Below are 19,972 nucleotides of genomic sequence, written 5' to 3'. Positions count from 1 at the left end.
CATCCACCTCAGGTAGGAAAAAAGATTAGGTGCATTTCTTCATGTTTTTGTGTTTTGTTTGTATTTTAGTTTGTGTTTGGGGAATTTATAACTAAAGCCTATTTTAACACTTATAAGTCAGTGTATTAGACTGCATGCTTTTTGTTATTTTTTAGGACTTTATTTCATTAACATATGTATTCCTATATATATAAAAGTAAAATTTTAGGGGTTTTTTTTCATATATTTTGAATCATTCTTTCCTGTTTTTCAGCCACTAAATGTGACCTATGCTTATAACTGATCATAGCTAGCTATAAGTACCATATTTAATCCTTCCTAGTTTTTTACTACTTTATTTTGAATATTTGCCTTCTTTAAGAATCTGTTCCAAGTGGAGAAAATCAGAGTGTGACAGGAGGAGATGAAGAAGCAGTAGATGAATACCAAGAATTAAATGCAAGAGAAGAGCAAGATATTGAAATAATGATGGAAGGCTGTGAGTATGCAATCTCTAATGCTGAGGCCTTTGCAGAAAAGTTGTCTCGAGAGCTACAGGTGCTAGATGGGGTAAGACTTTCTTGTAATCTATGAATAAGTGATGTGTCGTACATTGAGAAGACAGTGATGTTCATATTTTACTGCCTTAGCACTTCAACTTTTCCAGGGTGATTATTGCTGTCCTTCTCTATAAGCACAATACAAGTTGCTATCAGTCTTTCACTGTTCTTGTTCAAAAGATAGAACCATTCCTAATAAGCCAATGAAGGCAGTAGCTGAGGTTCTGAATTTTGATATGAAATAAGGGAAGAAGAAGGTAGACAACCAGAAACCATCTTAGAGGTTGTTTCCCCCAGCCTCTGAAACACCTCAGAATAGTTCACTAGCGAAGAACAGCATTTTTGTGGTTTGGGGAAAAAAATAAGTGCAAATTAAAGTAAGAGAAATGCGGCTGAAATAAGTGAATCATTTACCAAAAGGGAACAGAATAAGTGTGGAGGAAACAAGACAGCTAGGAAATCTGTCCACTAAAATGTTTTAAAATAGAACCTTTTATAAGCACCATTTTTTGAGTTTGTAATCTAAATGCAAAGCACCACATATGTCAGAATAAAACAAATCATGTGGGGGTTTTTTGTTTTGTTTTATTTTTAAGAAAAATTACACCATTAAGAAATTTCTGAGGGAATAAGAACTATTTTAAAGACTTAAAAAGTTTGAATTCTTTATACATGAAAGGTATAGAAATCGTGGGATCTAACTCAGATCCAGAGAAATAACTAAACAGTCTAAGTTTACTAGTTTGCAAAACTCACTGGAAGCAAAACCTAGAAGAGATTTCAAGATATTAAAGTGGAATTGGTCCTAGGATGAATCAAACCATGGCTCTGAAAGACATCAGTGTGTTCTGAGCCACACTGACTGTGGTTGTACTTGTGGGGCTGTACTTACAGTTGAGTTATTGTGAACAGTATATAAAATAAAATGTATGAAATCATAGCATTGACTATATGATTTTTCTTTTATTTCCTTGTCCAGGTTTTTCATCATACCATGTTACTTGCCTTACTATGGTTTAGTGATTTATATTTTCTAATTTTTATTGGATATATGTTCTAAGTCATATTAGCAGCTTAATTTTAAATTTGGCAGCTTCCTTACTTTAGAGAATTTAGAATCAATAGGCAGAACATTTAGAAAACAGTGATAAGGGGATAGTGGTTTTATAACTGCTTTGCTTGATGGAATATAGTTGCAAGAGAAAAGAAAAAAAAATGATAGGAGGAGCTAGCTTTTTTCTATATACTCTTCCATATCCTGTGAGGACTAGTCATCCTGCAGCTATAAGTTAGTTCCCCATATCCTTCAGAGACTTTGTGACATTACGCCCCTCTCATCTAAGATATTATTTAGGTGATTTTGGTCTTATTTAGGGCTGTACATAGATCTTAAGAAGTATAGAACATTTCTGTAGCTGGTGAAAGAAATGTTAAAGATGACATATCATAATGGCATTAAATTTACAGAAAAGAGGATGTGCCTTTACTAATGACACAAACTCTTCCTGTTCACTCTCTGGAAATACAGAATATAGAGGCATGATGTCAGGTATACCTACATGAACTGTTTGTATAAAAAGTAAAACATAAAGTGATAAACTAAACTAGGGTAGATGTATAGCAATTTTTGTTATTCTACTTTCAAAAAGATTTAACAATATTATATATCTTTTATACATTTGAGTAACATGAACTTTTACTTTTGTCTTTCACTTTGTAGGCCAACATCCAGTCCATCATGGCCTCTGAGAAACAAGTGAACATCCTAATGAAGTTGCTAGATGAAGCTCTAAAGGAAGTGGATCAGATTGAATTGAAACTGAGCAGTTACGAGGAAATGCTCCAAAGTGTAAAAGAACAAATGGATCAGATCTCTGAAAGCAATCACCTAATTCATCTTAGTAACACTAATAATGTGAAACTCCTATTAGAGATAGAGTTCCTTGTGGTAGGTGTTGTTATAAATTACCAATAAAAACAAAGACTAGTGACAGTATCTAAAATCCATCTGTAAACATTTTCTAATTTCCTTATGATAGCAGGATTTAAAAGAATTCCAAAGACCTAGTAATAGGATTGAGTGGCATCTTGCCTATAAATTTCCAAAAATTATGTGTAAGGGGTATGTTTGCATGTATTTCAGAACCATATGGACTTGGCCAAAGGTCATATAAAGGCTCTTCAGGAAGGGGATCTTGCTTCTTCCAGAGGCATTGAGGCCTGCACCAATGCTGCTGATGCCCTTCTGCAATGTATGAATGTAGCTCTTCGACCAGGTTTGTTCACTAGAGATGATAAAATCTGACTAAGAATTGAGTCTAAGATGGTAGCTTCATATAAAGATTTTGACAAGAAATTACATAGGCAAATAGTTTAGGCTTACATATTAGCTATTCAGACAAGTTTCACTTATGTCCCCAGGTATTTCTATTGACCATAGGAGCTTTTTCATTTCAATTCCTTCTTATTGACCGCCATTGATGCTAGTTAACATCATGATCTTTCTTTAGTACAACACAACATAGATGCCTTGATTATACCAGAGAACATAAAATTTTTCTAGGCTCTTCTTCTAAAACTTGAATATCCATCAGAGTCACCTAGAGGGCTTATTAAGACAGATGGACAGGCCTCACTCCCAGATTCAGTAGATCTGGGCTGAAGTCCTAGAAACCACATTTGAAGCAGGACCACTGTGCTATGCTGTTTTTAATCCTACTTACCTTTTATAGAGCAAATAAATAAGCTAGTAAAACTTTGGATTCTTCAAAACTTAAATGTGACTACTGTTAGAAATGTTTTCATAGGCAATATGTCAATCAATGGAAGGGTAACTGATGTGATACAGCAATTTGTATACGGGGTAAAAGCGGGAGTTCATAATCCACTTGAATCAAACCGTGTAATATGATGTATTAAGAACTATGTAATGTTATGAACGACCAATAAAAAAAAAAAAAAAAGAAATGTTTTCATTAAACTGAGGAAATACTTTTGACCTTATTGAATCAGTCAAGAAATGCTATTCTGATTTCAGGCCATGACATGCTTCTGGCAGTCAAACAGCAGCAGCAGCATTTCAGTGATTTGCGAGAGTATTTTGCCCGGAGACTGGCCAGTCACCTCAACAATGTTTTTGTTCAACAGGTAATTTTAATTTATTATTAAAATTGGCATGTTTCTATAGTTTACTTATATTACCTTAAACTTAAATTCCCACAAAAAAAATGTTTTGATGTGTTCAGTTGATGTTATAGTATATTCCTTTGTACATTTATTTGATTTTTGAAATATGTACCTATTTTCTCACAGAGATACTTTGGGCTTCAGTTGCCCCTTTTACGTAAATTATCTGGTTCCTTTCAGCTGGAGCTCTCTGATTCTAGAAATCAGATAAATAACTATGTTTATTAATTGCATATACCATTTAGGCATTCTTTCTTATAAAAATTTAAAGTTGTTATGTGTTGACTATTGGACCTGTTTTATTTTTAAGTGTTTTGAGATGAGGAACACAACTTGATTTAGTATTTTAACTGTTTCTTCATAGGTTCTATAGTACACATATTTAAAAAAAAAAAAAAAAGACTGTCTCAAATGTAAATTTCAGTTGATTTAATCTTCATATAAATGATAGGCTTGTTATATGAAAAGGGATGTTATAATTAATGATATGGCAATGATATATTGATAATATTAAAAGTACCTTAAAGGGGTTTGAATAAAAGCCATTTTAATATCTGGTGTAATAAAGTAGATGATTTTTTTTTTGTCTCTTATTCCTTTTACTTTGTTAGGGTTATTGAGTGGAAAAAGTTAGAAGGTAACCTTACTCATTGAGAAATGCCATCTGGGGCTGAGGTTATAGCTCAGTGGTAGAGTACTTGCCTAACATGCATAAGGTCCTGGAGTCTATACTCAGCCCCAGAAAAGAAAGACTGTTTGAAATCATTAGATTTTGACTTTTTTTCCACTTTGCAATATTCTAAAACAATTGTCTTTACTATATTTTATTTCCAATTAGTTTACTCAGGCCCTCCTTCAACTCTATAACAGGTCCTACTTTCTTTCGGTTCCTGTGAGTACATCAAATTTGGCTCAAGCTTCTCTGATTTTTTTATTTTTATAAATATATGAAGTTTACTAAACTTAGCATCTTTGTAGCTTATAACTTACCTTACTGATTTAAGCTACCCATTAACTATATTTGTAAGTTTTTAAATGTTATATAGCAGAGTTTATTTTGGCCAAAAAAAGCATTTAATCTGTTCTGCTTCCCTATCTTCTTGTTATTCTTTCACCCACTCACTACCTCCTTCATTTACATAGTAGTTATTTGTCAGATGGTTGAGATGCATACCATACACTGTCTTGGGATAGACGAAAGACTCATCCTACCATCCTCGTGTAGCTCACAGTCTCAGGAAAGGAAGCAGGAAGGATAGATTCTGTGATGGTGGTGCTGAGAGCATACAGATGATCACCTAACCAAGCATAGAAGGGGAAATCAGAGCAGACTCCCTCAACATTTCGTTTGACCTGAAAAGTGTCAGGAAGAAAATAAACTTAAAGGCCACATAGGAAATAATTCACATTTTTCTTATTATTCCAGTAGCATCTATTTTCATGATTCCTTAGTTTTTAAAAATGATAATATTGACAATGATGTTATTTATGTTTGTAGATGATACCAAAAATACATCTATAGTCAACAAACTATAATCCTTTTTATATCCTTAACTATTTGTTATAACATGCATTTATTTGTGATTTTGCTTCTTTGCCTTGTAAACTAATAGCTTTGTTTATATTGAATGCTTTCTATTTCTGAAAATCTAATATGTATTGTTATATGTAAGTGTTGCATGTTAAATACCAGAATGTTGCAACAACCTGGGATGTGCAAGGTGGAAGGTGGAAGAGGATGTCTCAAGTGCAAGAGATTTTTCTATTCATTGAATTCAGCGTACCAGGTCACCTAGCAAGTTTTTGATGATATGTGAATTTTTATTCCTGATTGGGGGACAAACTAGCTGTGAAAACTTGATTAACATATTATGGTATATCTCTTTGTCAATCACCAAATTTTCATTGTAAGTCTATTATGTACTCGCTGCTACTCACGTGTCAGAAGAAGTAATTGCTCCTGCCCTCAAGATGCTTATAAGAAATTAAGACTGATGTACATAAGGCTAGAACTGTGGGTTGTAAGTGCTAAAGAGGCTTAATCAAAAGTGAAGTTTATGGAGGATTTAAGGAGTTCAGAATGGAATCACAGATAAAATAGGAATTGAACAGAATCCATGCAATGGATTCATAGTAAACGTATAATTATAATATTTATAAATATAAATATACAGAAGAATCCAGTGGAAATAATCTGTTGATCACAACAGTAATGTCAAGGCTTTGGTTCCTGGTCTTTTTAAAATTCATAATTCAGTAAAATTAAATAAAATTTAGAGACTAGCCAAGTCACCAGTTTTTTATTTTATTTAGTAAAGATCTTTAAAAAAATAAATTACTGCCACCTACTTTGACTCACCTTATTTTTAAAATGACATTTTGGCACCAAAAGAATAGAAAGAACTTAATTTCAGACTTTAAAATTTAACACATTTGGGCTGGGGTTGTGGCTCAGCGGTAGAATGCTTACCTAGCACGTTTGAGGCCCTGGGTTCGATCCTCAGCACCATATGAAAATAAATAAGTAAAATAAAGGTATTGTGTTAAAAAAATTTTTTTTTACACATTTACCAACTCATTCATGTCATTTTATTTTTTTCTTATTTCTTTAGGCTAATAAAAACATCTTGCATTTGGGAATCACTGATCCAGAGCATGCTGTTTGTGATACAGCTTTCCTATTAATACTCTCACAAAACTACACTCTAATGAAACTCGAAAGGCACCTTTATGTCATATTCACTTCCTACTATGAGTAATGTTTTCAACAGATATCTAGCTTCTTTAATATGTTTTAAATATTATGAACTCAGCTTCCATTAAAATGACAGACTCTTACCCATAATTGTTATGCATACTAGAGATCTGAGTATTTAGAAAGGTGAATTAGACCAGTTACAGAAATTATATTTCTAAAAGTCGGCAGTGAATTAAGGCTAATGAAATTCAGGAGAATATGTCTTTTTGAAAATCCTTGGGATGGATTTTGAAAGATTTGAAAGCATAACTGTTCTACTCCCACTCACACACATACACGCTTGGTTTTCAGAGACCTTATGATTCTATATCTTTGCCTTTAGCAACATGATGAGACTGATTATGCAGATACCTTAGAGGAAATGAAAGTTAACTAAAATACACTGAACTAAAAGAACAACCAAGAAAAAAATTGATGTTGTAATTTTTTGCTATTTACTTAAGTTTAAAATTTTTTCTTTCAATGTCTATTTATAAAACTTTTTTTTTTTTTTTAGAAAACTGTGTAATAGGGATGGGGATATAGCTCAGTTGATAAAGTGCTTGCCTCGTGTGTTATAGATGTGTTATAGATCACCAATATTCAATCAGATTTCATAAAAATTGTTTTATTAAGCACATATTTTTCCTTTCTTTTTGGGGGGGGGGACCAGGGATTGAACTCAGAGGCACTTGACCCCTGAGCCACATCCCCAGCCCTATTTTGTATTTGTTTTGAGACAGGGTCTCTCACTGAGTTGCTTAGTGCCTTGCCATTGCTGAGGCTGGCTTTGAACTTGTGATCTTCCTGTCTTAGCTTCCCAATACGCTGGGATTACAGCTATGTGCCACCACACCCAGCTGTTCATTAAGCACATTTTTCAAAACAACCAACTGATGATCTTAGGTTCAAAGCTTAGAAAGAATTATGATTGAACTGCTCAGAAGGCTGAAGCAGAATCATCACAAGTTCAAGTCAGCATGGGCAACTTAGTAAAACCCTATATCAAAATTTTTAAAAATAAAAAAGACTGGGGATGTAGCTCAGTAGTACAGCACCCCTGGGTTCAATCCCCAGAAATGAAGGAAGGAAGAAAATAAAAATAAACAGGTCAAACAAACAAAAAAAAAGTTCCCAAATCTTGAAAATTTACTCAAAATTTGATTTGAATTTATCATTCAATAGGAAGTAAATACAGCAGAGTGCGTAAGAGTACAGTCATTAGAGCCAGACTTCCTGGGTTCCAAATCATGACACCACTACCTCACAGCTAAGTGAGTCTGGAACAAGTTAAGCTCTTTGTGCTGCTTTCATTGTCTTATGTTAGTGATGGTTATAAGTATTTCTGTCTCATTAGGTATTATAAGGATGCATATGTTTATTATGTTCAACACTTAGAATGGTGCTTGGCTATAGTAACGTGTTCAATGACAAATTTTAGTAATATGTATACTACTGAAAATTTATAATTCACAAAGTTTTTATTAAAATGTATGGCTTAGATTAGTTTTAAAATATGATATATAAAAGAGTTTTAGCATTTTTTAATAAGGATAGGGCAATGGGGGTAGCTCAGAAGTAGAACTCTTGCCTACCATACATAAGGCACTTAGTCTAATCACCAGAATTGCAAAACATAAAATCAAATGGAAATAGAAAAATAAATGGGAAGAAAAATACATTGCAAGATTTTCATATAGATAACCTAGCAAGGTAGTGGGCAATCAATAAATTATTACTAATTTATTATTAGTTATAGTAAGAAAATTTAAAGAATGTCTTTAACTTTTTAAATATACAAAAAATAAAATTATTTACACATCAGAGTTTTACGTGTGTAGTTTCTATATGTTATGATTTAAGATTTATTTTTTTATTTTCCATAGTTATTTTGGAACTATCCTTTTTTTGTGAACACTAGTCTATTTAAGTAGTAATGATTTGAAGGCAATTATATTCATATTAGAAGTGAATTTTTCAGATGATCATAATGTGAAAATACTGAGAAAACTTGGAATAATAATATATGTGAAAGAGCTTTGTAAACTGTAAAATCCTTTTCAGATGTTAATTAATTCTTCTATTTCCAGGAAAGAAAATGATATGACTCCAACTAGTATAATTTAATGTTAATAGATTGAATAAACAGTTGTAGAAGAACATTAATGATCCTTGAGTCACTAAGAAAAATTCTGTAGAATCTTGATCATCCTTTTGAATTAGCTATTAAAAAACTTTCCTGTAGGGCTAGAGTTGTAAATCAGTGGAGAGCACTTGCTTGGCATGTGTGAGGCACTGGGTTCGATTCTCAGGACCACATATAAATAAATTAGTTAAATAAAGGTTCATTAACAACTAAATATATTTTTTTAAAAAAACTTTTCTGTAAAACAATGTTTATACTGACCTTGTTTGGCAACTATAGAGATAAAAGTATAGTTCAATGATAATACCTGAATATTATTTATTAATTTTGTTTATTGTTAGCTTTTACTTCACAGAAAAGATGTAGGTGTTCAAATATTCCAAATTTAGAGAATTATGCCATTTTCAACCCTATAGCTCTTCGACATAAGTGATCTATTGGAAGATGTTATTATTTTAGCCATCCAGAAAAGAATATCCATACAGGTTTATTTTTCCTTTTGGAATCAGTTTTTAGAATTTTTCAGATTTTGTAAAAAGTGATATGGTAACATATTGTATATTATGTTGTATAACCATTCCATCAAGCATATAATTCTGTAGTCAAAAAATATGAATGGCCACTTTAAATATTATAACTAATCCTATGTTAATTCAGGTCAAGTTTTATCATCAAAATATTTTTTCTCAACATACTTAAACTGAATTTTGGATTTTAGAATTACAGAAAGGGATTGTGGATGTATATAATATACCTTGTATATAACATCTTTGAAAACTATGAACTTCTGTTGCCCTTTCCAATTAATTCATCCAGTTTTGTGATGCTTTTCTGCCATTGTTATTAAGAATTATATAATTCTGCATCTTATTTGTTTTTATCTATTGTTTTAAATATTATGGACTCTAATGGGAATGATATAAGTGTGGACAGTTCAGGGTTTTTTGTTTGTTTGCTTGTTTTGTTTTTTTACTTTTTTGTCCAACTTCCCTACTTGGTGATTTACTTAATGCAGTCTATATGAAGAAGTTAATTTGCTTAGTAAACATACAGTGTGAGAGAGACAGCTTGATTAAAATTAATTCATTCTCAACTTCTTTAAAAAATGGAATGAATGGTTTGTCAGTAACATTTTTGCATGTTTATCATTATTTTATGTTGGTGATGTTCAGTTGATGAACACAGGATGATAAAAGTACACTAGTAAGTACTTGGTTTCTGTTTTTCTGTGATCTATTTGTTTTACTTGGCCACATTTGGTCATTGTTCAGAATTTTCAATTTTAACAATGTTTCTTTGCACTGTCACTGATGTTTATTTTTATTTGTTCATGCCAGGGTCATGATCAGAGTTCAACTCTTGCTCAGCACTCTATTGAACTGACTTTACCCAATCATCATCCATTTCATAGAGACTTGCTTCGATATGCCAAGCTGATGGAGTGGCTAAAGAGTACAGATTATGGAAAATATGAGGGACTAACAAAGGTACGAATTTTATGTCAGTTACTCGCTGAGTATACAATGTAATTTTTTAGAATCAAAATGTTATATATGTTTAGTTCCCCAAGTTTGAAAAACTAAAGTATGTTCTTAGCAAAGAAGAAAATAGCCAGGCACAGTGTCACATACCTGTAATCTCAGCAGCTTGGGAGACTGAGACAGGAGGATTATGAGTTCAAAGCCAGGCGTAGCAACTTAGCAAGGCACTTAGCAACTCAGTGAGACCCTGTCTGTAAATAAAATATTTAAGAAGTGCTGAGATGTGGCTCAATCCCTGGGTTCAATACCTGATACCAAAAAAAAAAAAAAAAAAGCAGAAAATAATTGAATTGTTGAGTGCTCATTAACCAGGGATAGCAGTAATTTTATTTACTTGGATAAAGAAGAGCTCCTTTTCAAACTTTATTATAAAATAGTAGTAAGGCACACGGTAGCCTAAAGCATCATTCAGTTTAGTTAAATGCTGTAATTTAATTTCTTCATGAAAGAAATAAACTCCTTTCTGAAATTTATTTATAAATGTGCGAAGATGGGCGAGTTACTTGCCTCGTAAAAATATTCTGGTAAGAAGTACAAGGTGCCTCTTTATTAAGCAAGCATTCCACTCTGCCAGGCACCTGGGGCCTAACAAGCAAGCCTCCACCTCTAAGAAGCTTTAAATTTGACTGGAAAAAATCATACCTAAAACAGTCAGCAAAAAATTAAGTGTTAGACTGAATTGAGTTTAAATATATAGTAATTTAAAGAAGGAAATCTGTGTACTAGAGCTGTAGGAAAACTTCATAGAAAATAATAGACTTCAATTGAGTTTTAAGTAATTAGTGGAATTAAATAAACAAGACATAAGAGGAAGGGCATCTAGAAGTTGTGAGAGCAAAATGTGCAAAGATGGGGGAAATGTGCCTGTGTAGGACAGTGAGGAGGTTTATCATGACTAAAGCAGAAATTTCATACTCTGCTGTGAGAACTTATGTTGAAAAGATGGGACTTATAGTATCTAATGGCATTCCTCAAGCATGGAGAAAAATAATTAAGAACCTAATGTAATATTCAGATGAAATGAGGTCTTGAACCAGGAAGATGATTGTAGGAATAAAAAGAGAATATTAAAGGCAGATTCCAAAGGCACAAGCAGCAGGATGATGCCAATCTTCACAGGATTAGAGGTTAGGACAGTGGTATATATCAGTGACTAAAATTAGCATTTGGGGAAGAGCAGGGTCATCCATTCATATATTCACTCAGTAAATTGATGGAGTTACCTAGTATGTGCTTACATAGATGTCAGGTTGATGGACACAGGCACATGTTCACCTTCTCCCAGTGTACATTCTAGAGAAGTTAATTATACTGTATGTTAGAAGGTACTGCTTAAATGCTGAGGAGAAATTAAAATCGAATGTCATGACTTGGGGAAGGATCCAGTGTCAAATAGGGAAGTCAGTGAAGGCATTATGAAGAAATGATATTTGAGCACAAATTACAAAATAAGCAGGGATGGGGTGAGCAATGGGGACTCTGGCCGGAAGCTTTCCAGACATGCTGCATTACCCTGGGGCATAGTAGGCCTGCTGTGTTGAGAAGGAACATGGTGGGTAAGGGGATGGATCCCTAGGTGGGAGCTGGGCAAATCTGAAAGGGGAGTAGATCACTGAAAGGGTTTGACTTTCACTAGGTGTGACATTGGACAGGGTGGGGGCAGTGAGTTTTGATCTGCTGAGCAATATTGTCTGACTTAGATTAGTAATGGCCATTGTAGCAGAAAGCCATAGGGACTATACTTCCTGGCATTTATGCTATAATCTTTAGTTTAAAATTGGATATCTTGCCCCTTTTCTTAAAAAATAGAGTTAAAGAATTGCCACCTATATAATTCAGATAAATGAATAGTGAATGGCATTATTAAAGAACAGTTTAATTAAAAAAAAAAGAAATATGTAAAATTTTTTAAGTTTTTGTGAACTAGAATTTTAAAATATAAAATCTAAGCTCATAAGCTGTGTTAATAATTGTGTGAACAATATGACCCTAAAAGATGTCCTGGATTTGAATAGTGCTATGTTTTGTCTTTGTGTATTGAGAATATTGAAATTGTGATATAAAAATAATTCCTATCTAATATCTTAGATTCATACTTCAGGAGAAGGCAGAGGGTAAGATAGAGATTTATGAGAAGTATGAAGTAAAGAAAGAGGCAAGACTATATTTTCATATCAATGCATTGATGTCAACGTATTTGATAGTAGAACATTCTTTATAGAAAGAGTGTTTTGTATGTATATGTATATATACACACAGACATATACATACATACACACATATCTGTCATTCTTTAAAATACCTTTGCCCGTTTAAAGTATAATCTTGCTAAAATAATCTTTTATATTATAATTTTAAAAATGCTTTTCAAGGGCTGGGGTTGTAGCTTAGTGGTAGAATGCTTGCCTAGTATGCATGAGGCACTGGGTTCAATCCTTAGCACCACATAAAAATAAAATAAAGATATTGTATCCACCTAAAACTAAAAAATAAATATTTTAAAAAATGCTTTACAAAAAGAACTTTCATCTCCTAAGGTTTTTATTTATATCTTATCTAGCTAGCAATTTTAAGTGAGATCAGGGTGGGAAAGATGGTGGAATGAGACTAACGTTATTACCCTGGCTATATGTATGATTGTACAAATGGTGTGAGTGCATCATGTACAACCAGAGAAATGAAAAGTAGTGCTCCATTTGTGTACAGTGAGTTGAAATACATTCTGCTGTTGTGTATAACTAGAACAAATTTAAAAATAGCAAAAAAAAAAAATAGCCTGTTAAGAATTATACAACTTTACTGTTGTGTTATATTTTGTTTTGTTCTGTTTTGTTTTCATTCAACAGAATTCTGATTTGGACATATCTTAAGGAAAATATTTACAGTACTGGAATTCTTTGCCTTTTGAAGTTTTAGGAGGATTAATATTTTGAATAATTAAACACAAATTATATCTCCTTAAGAGTTTTGTGCCAACAAGTGCTTTGTCCCCTAGTGAATGTTCAAATAAGTAAAATAATCAATAAGCTTTTTGCCTAATTGTGTTCTCAGTGAGTATTATTGTCCTATCTTTATATATAATGCAGTATTCATGAATGTAATTTAAAGTAAACAAACAAGACTAGAGCCTACCTAGTGATGATTTATGGAATTATTCTCTGATCCAAGGATATTTTTGAGTGACAATATTAATGAGCTTTTTAAGTGAAATTGACTTCTTTCCCAGGAATCTTACTTAACCCTGTGGTTTGAGCTTTTGGAACATTATGGGTTTTTTTCTTCATAATCCAGTTGGGTTGCTGAAATATTATCAAAAACAGAAATTTTGTTTAAAAGGAAGAAGAAACAAAGGAATAAAAGAAGAAAGAAGGAAACAGACAAATAAGTGTTTCTTTTCTAAGAAATAATACCTAATTAAATCCTGATAGCTATTTCCCCTTGTTTGGTGTATACAACTCCCCCTTTTTGGAAGGATAGGAAAAAGTCAAGTCCAGATTCTTCATGTGTAAAGAATCATAGCCATGGGGCTGCTGTTATGGCTTAGTGGCGGAGTACTTGCCTAGCATGTGTGAGGCACTGGGTTCGATCCTCAGCACCACATGAAAATAACAAAATAAAGGCATTCTGTCCATCTACAACTTTAATAACTAACTAAATAGATAGATAAATAAATAAAGTGAATTCTGAGTAAAATATCCAAATGTTTACATAGTTTGTAAGTTCTGGAAAGTTATACCTGATCTTTAAAGCAGGAACATAAACCTGTTCTAAAGAATGATATGTTAATTTGAGAAAATAAAGGAAGTTGAAGCTTAGATTCCTTGATAAATTTTTAAAAATTGCTAGGAATAATTTTTCTCATTATTTGTTTAAATTTAGTCAAACTCTATGATATAATGGCATTAAACTTGGGACTTGGAAAAATGTCTGGCCTCCTACTGTTGAAGAGTCCTTCCTGAGGGCATAAGTATTTTTATGTGACAATAAGCAGAGATGATAAAGAAATTAGTTTGCATGCTAAATAATGGATGTTTTCATGTAAGGAACAGTTAACCAAATCCATTTCAAGAAAACACATTAATTATGAAAATGAGTTGTTCAAAATTCTTACTGAAAATAATTTATATATGCCATAACACCCAAGTTCAACAAGGACTCAGTGAAACTAAATGTTCCCCATTGCCAGGGGCACTGTGTATCAGTCAAACAACATGGCAGTGTGGAGGAAGAATCATAAAGAATCATATTCTTTGGACCCTAGGGACCTTAGGAAATTGCCCCAAGGAAACAATTCATTAGAGATGGATTATAACACAGTCATAGCAAAACATCAAAACCACTTCAGTGTCCTGTATTAGACTAACAAAGTAAAGTACTGTGCTATCATCACAACATGAGACAGCAGAAACATGATTTCCCAGATTCAAATATTCTGCCAGGTATGATTGTAACAATATTTCAAGTGTGCAACGGTGCAAGGTACAATGGTGTAAACCTGTAATCCTAGTGACTTCAGAGCCTCAGTTTAGGATCACAAGTTCAAGGCCAACCTCAGCAACTTTTGTAAGGCCCTCAGCCACATAATGAGACCCTATCTCAAAATAAAAAGTACTGGGAATATAGCTCAATGGTACAACACCCCTGAGACTGAGTTCAGTCTCTAGTTAAAAAAAAAAAAAAAGTGTGAAAGAAAGTAGCCTACTTTTTAACATACTATTAAATGCACCAAGGTTTTTGACCAAAAAAAAAAAAAAAAAAAATTATAAGAAACTTGAGGGATTGGGTGGAGATTGAAAAGTAGAAATTGTTATATATGTTTTATTAATAAGAAGTACATGTTACATTTGTTTTAAGAATTACATGGATTATTTATCCCGACTGTATGAAAGAGAAATCAAAGATTTCTTTGAAGTTGCAAAGATCAAGATGACTGGCACAACTAAAGAAAGCAAGAAGTTTGGTAAGCTTAGGCATGTTGGTTCATTATCTTCCTATTATAAATGGTTTTATTTATGACATAATTCTAAGATGTTTTCAACAAGATGGAAGAAGATACAATAGAATTAATGAAAGAGGAGATCTAATACATTTGATTTATGAATGTTTCATAAAAACATATATACTTTTTTTACTAATTAAAACTATAATTTGTGGGTTTTGTGACAGCAATTGTGTTTATGCTATATATAAAAATATATATTCATAGGGAAAGCAGTTGATGAGAAGATGAAGCACAGTGTGGTAGAGAAAGTATTAGACTATGAGACTGATGTTGAAAGTTCAGTTTCTGATTCCCTAGAAGATCTTTGTAACAGTGGGTGCAGGTCATTGATCTCTTAAGTCATTGCTCTTTTCAGAGAAATGAAAGTGATTCCCGGCTTCTTACTTCTCATTGGCTATTTTGAATTAAAGAGAAAGTTTAAGAATTTTTTTTCCCTGTCAAGGGACTATAAAAATGCCCAAAATTTCCCTCTGATTATGCCTTATTTTCCTAAAGCGATGTTTATTTTTTGTTACACATGTTATTTTTTTGTTGCTTCTAAATATTTTAAATGGACAAAAGCCATAATTTGTGAATAGCCAGTGAAAGTATCAAGTTAAGGACCCTGATGTGCTGAGGCCAAGTTGTGCTCTTGCATGTATCCATCTCTGGAGTTCCATTTGGATGAAAATCTGTGCCTATTCAAGTCCAAACCTGGCCTTAAAGGGCTACATTGTGTAATCCTCCTCACCATGTCTGCATAGCTCTCCTTTAGAATAATGAGTTTAGCATTTGCTTGTTGAAAGTAGCCTATGCCCTAAGCAACTCAGTAACCAGTAAACTTGATCGAAAATTGATAGCACATGTTTCTATTCTTTAGGAACAGAGAAGACTGTCTTTAGTGGTAATTCTTTTTTATTCACCGTTATTTAAAAAATACAGCGCCAACCGGGCATGGTGGCCCGCTCCTGTAATCTCAGTGGCTTGTAAATCGAAGGGAGGAGGAATGTGAGTTCAAAGTCAATCCCAGCAACTAGCAAGGCCCTAAGCAACTTAGGGAGACCCTGTCTCTAAATAAAATATAAAAAGGGCTGGGTATATGACTCAGTGGTTAAGAGCCACTGGGTTCAATACCTGCTACCAAAAAAAAATTAATAATAATACATGAATATATTAGTTATACTGTCCAGACATTAGAAATTGTTTGTCAGTAAATATAATAAACTTTAGTAAAGATACTGATAAGAATCTTGGGACATTAGGCTTTTGGAAACAGAAATGCTAACTCATCCTAAAGGTTAATTGTTCTTGAACAGTGGTGTATTCTTGTTAATGTTTCACTGTGGATATGTTATGCTTTTTTTTGAGTAAAGAGCATATTATTAATGCAGTTACATGTTTAATGTTTCATTAAGTATATTTGTCATCACTTGTTAGTGAACCATTTTATATCGAGAGAACTTCTGTATATGAAAACAAGTCAGAGCCACATTAAAATAAATGAAATAATAAAAATAAACTTAAATCAAGTATAATAGTATCTTAGTGTTATCAATGCATTAACCTGAAACCTAAACTTTTTCTTTCTTACTCCTTGAGAAGTTCTTATATTATCTCATTAAAAACATTTTTAGGGCTGGGGATATAGCTCAGTTGGTAGAGTGCTTGCCTTGCATGCACAAGGCCCTGGGTTCAATCTCCAGCACCAGAGAATAAATAAATAGATGGATAGATAGATAAATAGATAAATAAATAAATTCACATAATGCACATTTAGAAGGCAGTTCCATAGTTTTTAGAAGTGTCAGAATCATATTTTTCCTATGTATCTATTAAAAAGTAATGAATAGGAGAGTAATTTTGTGATGCCTAGAAAACTACAGTAGCAGTTATTTTGATCTTAGCTATAAGAGAAGGAAAACTTAAAAAAGAGAGCAAGAAGGAAAACTAAATGATTCAGAAGATAAAAACAGTTTGGTTCATCTCTGAAGATCTAATTTATTAGTTGGAAACATTCATTTAAAAAAAAAGTAAATTTCAAATTAAATACAAATGACCTAAATGCCAAATAAGGCAAAATGTAGTTTTTTTAAAGATTTTTTTTCAATGATCCAAATGATGTTTAAATGAACTTTAAATAGTAATTATAAACTAAAATAGAAACCTGAAAATTTGGAAAGATAACTTTTCAGTGAATCAAAGTTAAGTAATTATAAATGAAATTTAAATTTCTATTGCTTTTTACTTGCTGATAAGAATGTAACAAAAGGAAATGGGCAGTACTAGTAACTCTGATATGAATAGTGAGATAGAATGTAACAAAAGGAAGTTGCATAGTCAGTATAGTTATAGAGAGCCAAGGGAACATCCTTCTCTTTTTAAGCAACTCTTAAGTCTTTAATATCTACTTAATTCAAATAATTCAAAATATATTAAAGATGCCAGGAAAGTATGTGATAAGGTCTTTATATAGATCATTAATAAGCTTGATTAGTAAGTTTACTTTGATATCCTCAGAGGCAAAGAATTTTTACCCTAGGATGAATATTTTGGTACTTTTTTTTTTCTTTATAGCCTACAAATATACTTCAATAAAATAGCAGGCAAAGGAAATTTAGTAATTATTTTTAAAATCACCATCATTTTTTTCTACATGACAGTTACTTAATATATTCATTTGTTATTATTCTCCCTCCTATTTAATATTATAAATTCTTAAAAATTATGTGCCAAAATCATTATATCATTGTTTTTCCACTAAGAAATCTTGTTAATGCTAAAACCCTTCTTGAATACAACGCTCAATCACAGCTGGCTAGAATTGTAATTCAATAATTAGTCATTAATCACATATAATAATACCTATTATACAATAGGTACTGAGAATGCAACAAGCAAAGACCCTATCTTTATTAAGTTTATATTCTCCTAGGATTATTTAAAGACATTAAAATGTTTACTTGTAGTACTCCTTATTGCTGATAAATAACATAGATTAATTTTATGAACCCCAAATTATAATTAATGGGCACTACTAGTAACTCTGTATTCACTATTGGCTACTAAAAAAAGAAAATTATGTAAATATTAGGCTCTGTCCTGAAACTAGTGAACATAGCATAATGGTAACCAAAGACCAGTAGAAAGTACTGTTCAGATTAGCTAGCTATTATCTCTACTGCAATTCCTCTTTGCCACTTTAATGTGCAGGATTTTTGTTTCATATTCCTTTGAGCTTCAGGTAGCCATGGCTGGGAAGATATCTGTATCACAGGTTTAGTAAGCTAAAAGCTTATACTTGGTCTTTTGCTTTGAAGTATTCAGGGATGGTGTCAACTGGCACATTGTTCTCTGTTCTTAAGGTAATTTTAGATTATGTTTATATTCTTTAGCTTCCTGTTTCATTCTATGGTTTATTTTTTGTCTTTCACATTAACTTTTTTTTAAGTATTTATTTTTTAGTTTTTTAGGTGGATACAATATCTTCATTTTATATCCATATGGTACTGAGGATCGAACCCAGTGCCTCACACATGCTAGATGACCACTCTTCCACTGAACCACAACCCCAGCCCCACATTAACTTATAATTTGAGTTTAGCATCGTTCACAAGATGAGCTCTAAAAATGATATATAAATATTATATAAAGCAAAGTTTTAGAATAAAAGAAATGCCAGATGACCCTAAAAGAGTTCAAAATCTTATATTAAATCTGTTCCTTCAACCTTCCCCTTCCGCATCTCCTGATTGTTAGTATTAAATATGTGCTTTTTCACAAGACAAATTAGTAATTAAGCTCGATATTTGTTTTTAATTTTAAAATGGTCTTAAATCCCTTACATAATTTTCATAAGATATAGTACAAAATTATTTAGCACAGTAGAGATTTCTTTCAGGAACTTTCAAGGAACAAAGATTGTTAATATCTAAATATACAACTTCGTTCTAATAAATCTCCACTGTATTAAATTATTACTTGAACTTCATTTTCTCAAGAAACCAGAACTTGCAAATTACCTTTTAAATTTAAATGTACCAGCTTCCTAGCGTTAAAACAAAAATCATTTAAAAGTATGTGGGGGTGTTGAGAAATATAGATTTTTTTACTGAATATAAAAAACAGTACATTAAAAACTAGTAAAGTTTATTCTCTCATAATTTCTCAAACAGTAGCTGACCAACTAAACATGTGTTTCCACTTCTTGTTACTTGATGCTCATGGTTCTTTGCATGTGTCTTTTAAACTAGAGCTTTAACTTCCTCTTGTGCATGGTTTGTGCAAATTGCAGTTTATTAACTTGTCTTTGTCTTTGATGCTTGCAACCTAATCCATCACAGCTACACTGCCTCGAAAAGAAAGTGCTGTCAAACAGGAAACAGAGAGTGAGTATGCTTAGTGTATTAGAAGGTATTCTCAATGCATGTTTGTTTAATGTCTAGTAACTAGTTATTTGTCTTGAAAAAGTTAATACCAGAAATATCAATTGCTTTGAACTGCCAGGTATTGGAGAAAGAAAACCAACATGATGGTAGTGGTATGGCTATATCTAAGAAATATGTAATATAGGAAATTATATGGCAAGTAGTAAAACTTAGTGTCAGAAATTTATGAAAAGGCTTAACCATCAAACTTCTATTTTCAGGCTGTATTTAGAAACTCTATTTTTAAAAAATTTACAGATATGGTCAGATTTGCATAATGAAGCCAAAGTTTGTCTTAACTGCACTTATTAGATCTCCATTTGTCCCTTCTGACCATTAGCAAGTAGTACAAATTAAATGAGAGGTATTGAAGAAAAATGTTTTTAAATATTATATGTATTGTTTGTATTTAATTCTG

General features: G+C 32.3%; 1 protein-coding gene across 4 annotated transcripts in view; it reads left to right on the top strand.

Moving 5' to 3' along the window:
- Exoc1 (exocyst complex component 1) overlaps positions 1 to 19,972 on the top strand; it is a 50,932-nt gene that overhangs the window by 14,029 nt on the left and 16,931 nt on the right. For 2 of the 4 annotated variants that reach the window (XM_026386250.1, XM_026386243.1), the window contains 7 exons: positions 362 to 549; positions 2,260 to 2,487; positions 2,683 to 2,815; positions 3,577 to 3,686; positions 4,564 to 4,617; positions 9,946 to 10,095; positions 15,004 to 15,109. In XM_026386250.1, the coding sequence (XP_026242035.1) occupies positions 362 to 549; positions 2,260 to 2,487; positions 2,683 to 2,815; positions 3,577 to 3,686; positions 4,564 to 4,617; positions 9,946 to 10,095; positions 15,004 to 15,109 (969 nt within the window). The remainder of the gene's footprint in view (positions 1 to 361; positions 550 to 2,259; positions 2,488 to 2,682; positions 2,816 to 3,576; positions 3,687 to 4,563; positions 4,618 to 9,945; positions 10,096 to 15,003; positions 15,110 to 19,972) is intronic. The other 2 variants (XM_026386268.2, XM_026386258.1) reach the window with 1 other exon arrangement.

This window comes from Urocitellus parryii, chromosome 10 (assembly GCF_045843805.1).
Source record: "Urocitellus parryii isolate mUroPar1 chromosome 10, mUroPar1.hap1, whole genome shotgun sequence".
In the NCBI taxonomy this organism is placed as follows: domain Eukaryota; kingdom Metazoa; phylum Chordata; class Mammalia; order Rodentia; family Sciuridae; genus Urocitellus; species Urocitellus parryii.
The sequence above is the reverse complement of the archived record's forward strand: the minus strand, read 5'-3'. Positions and strand labels throughout refer to the sequence as shown.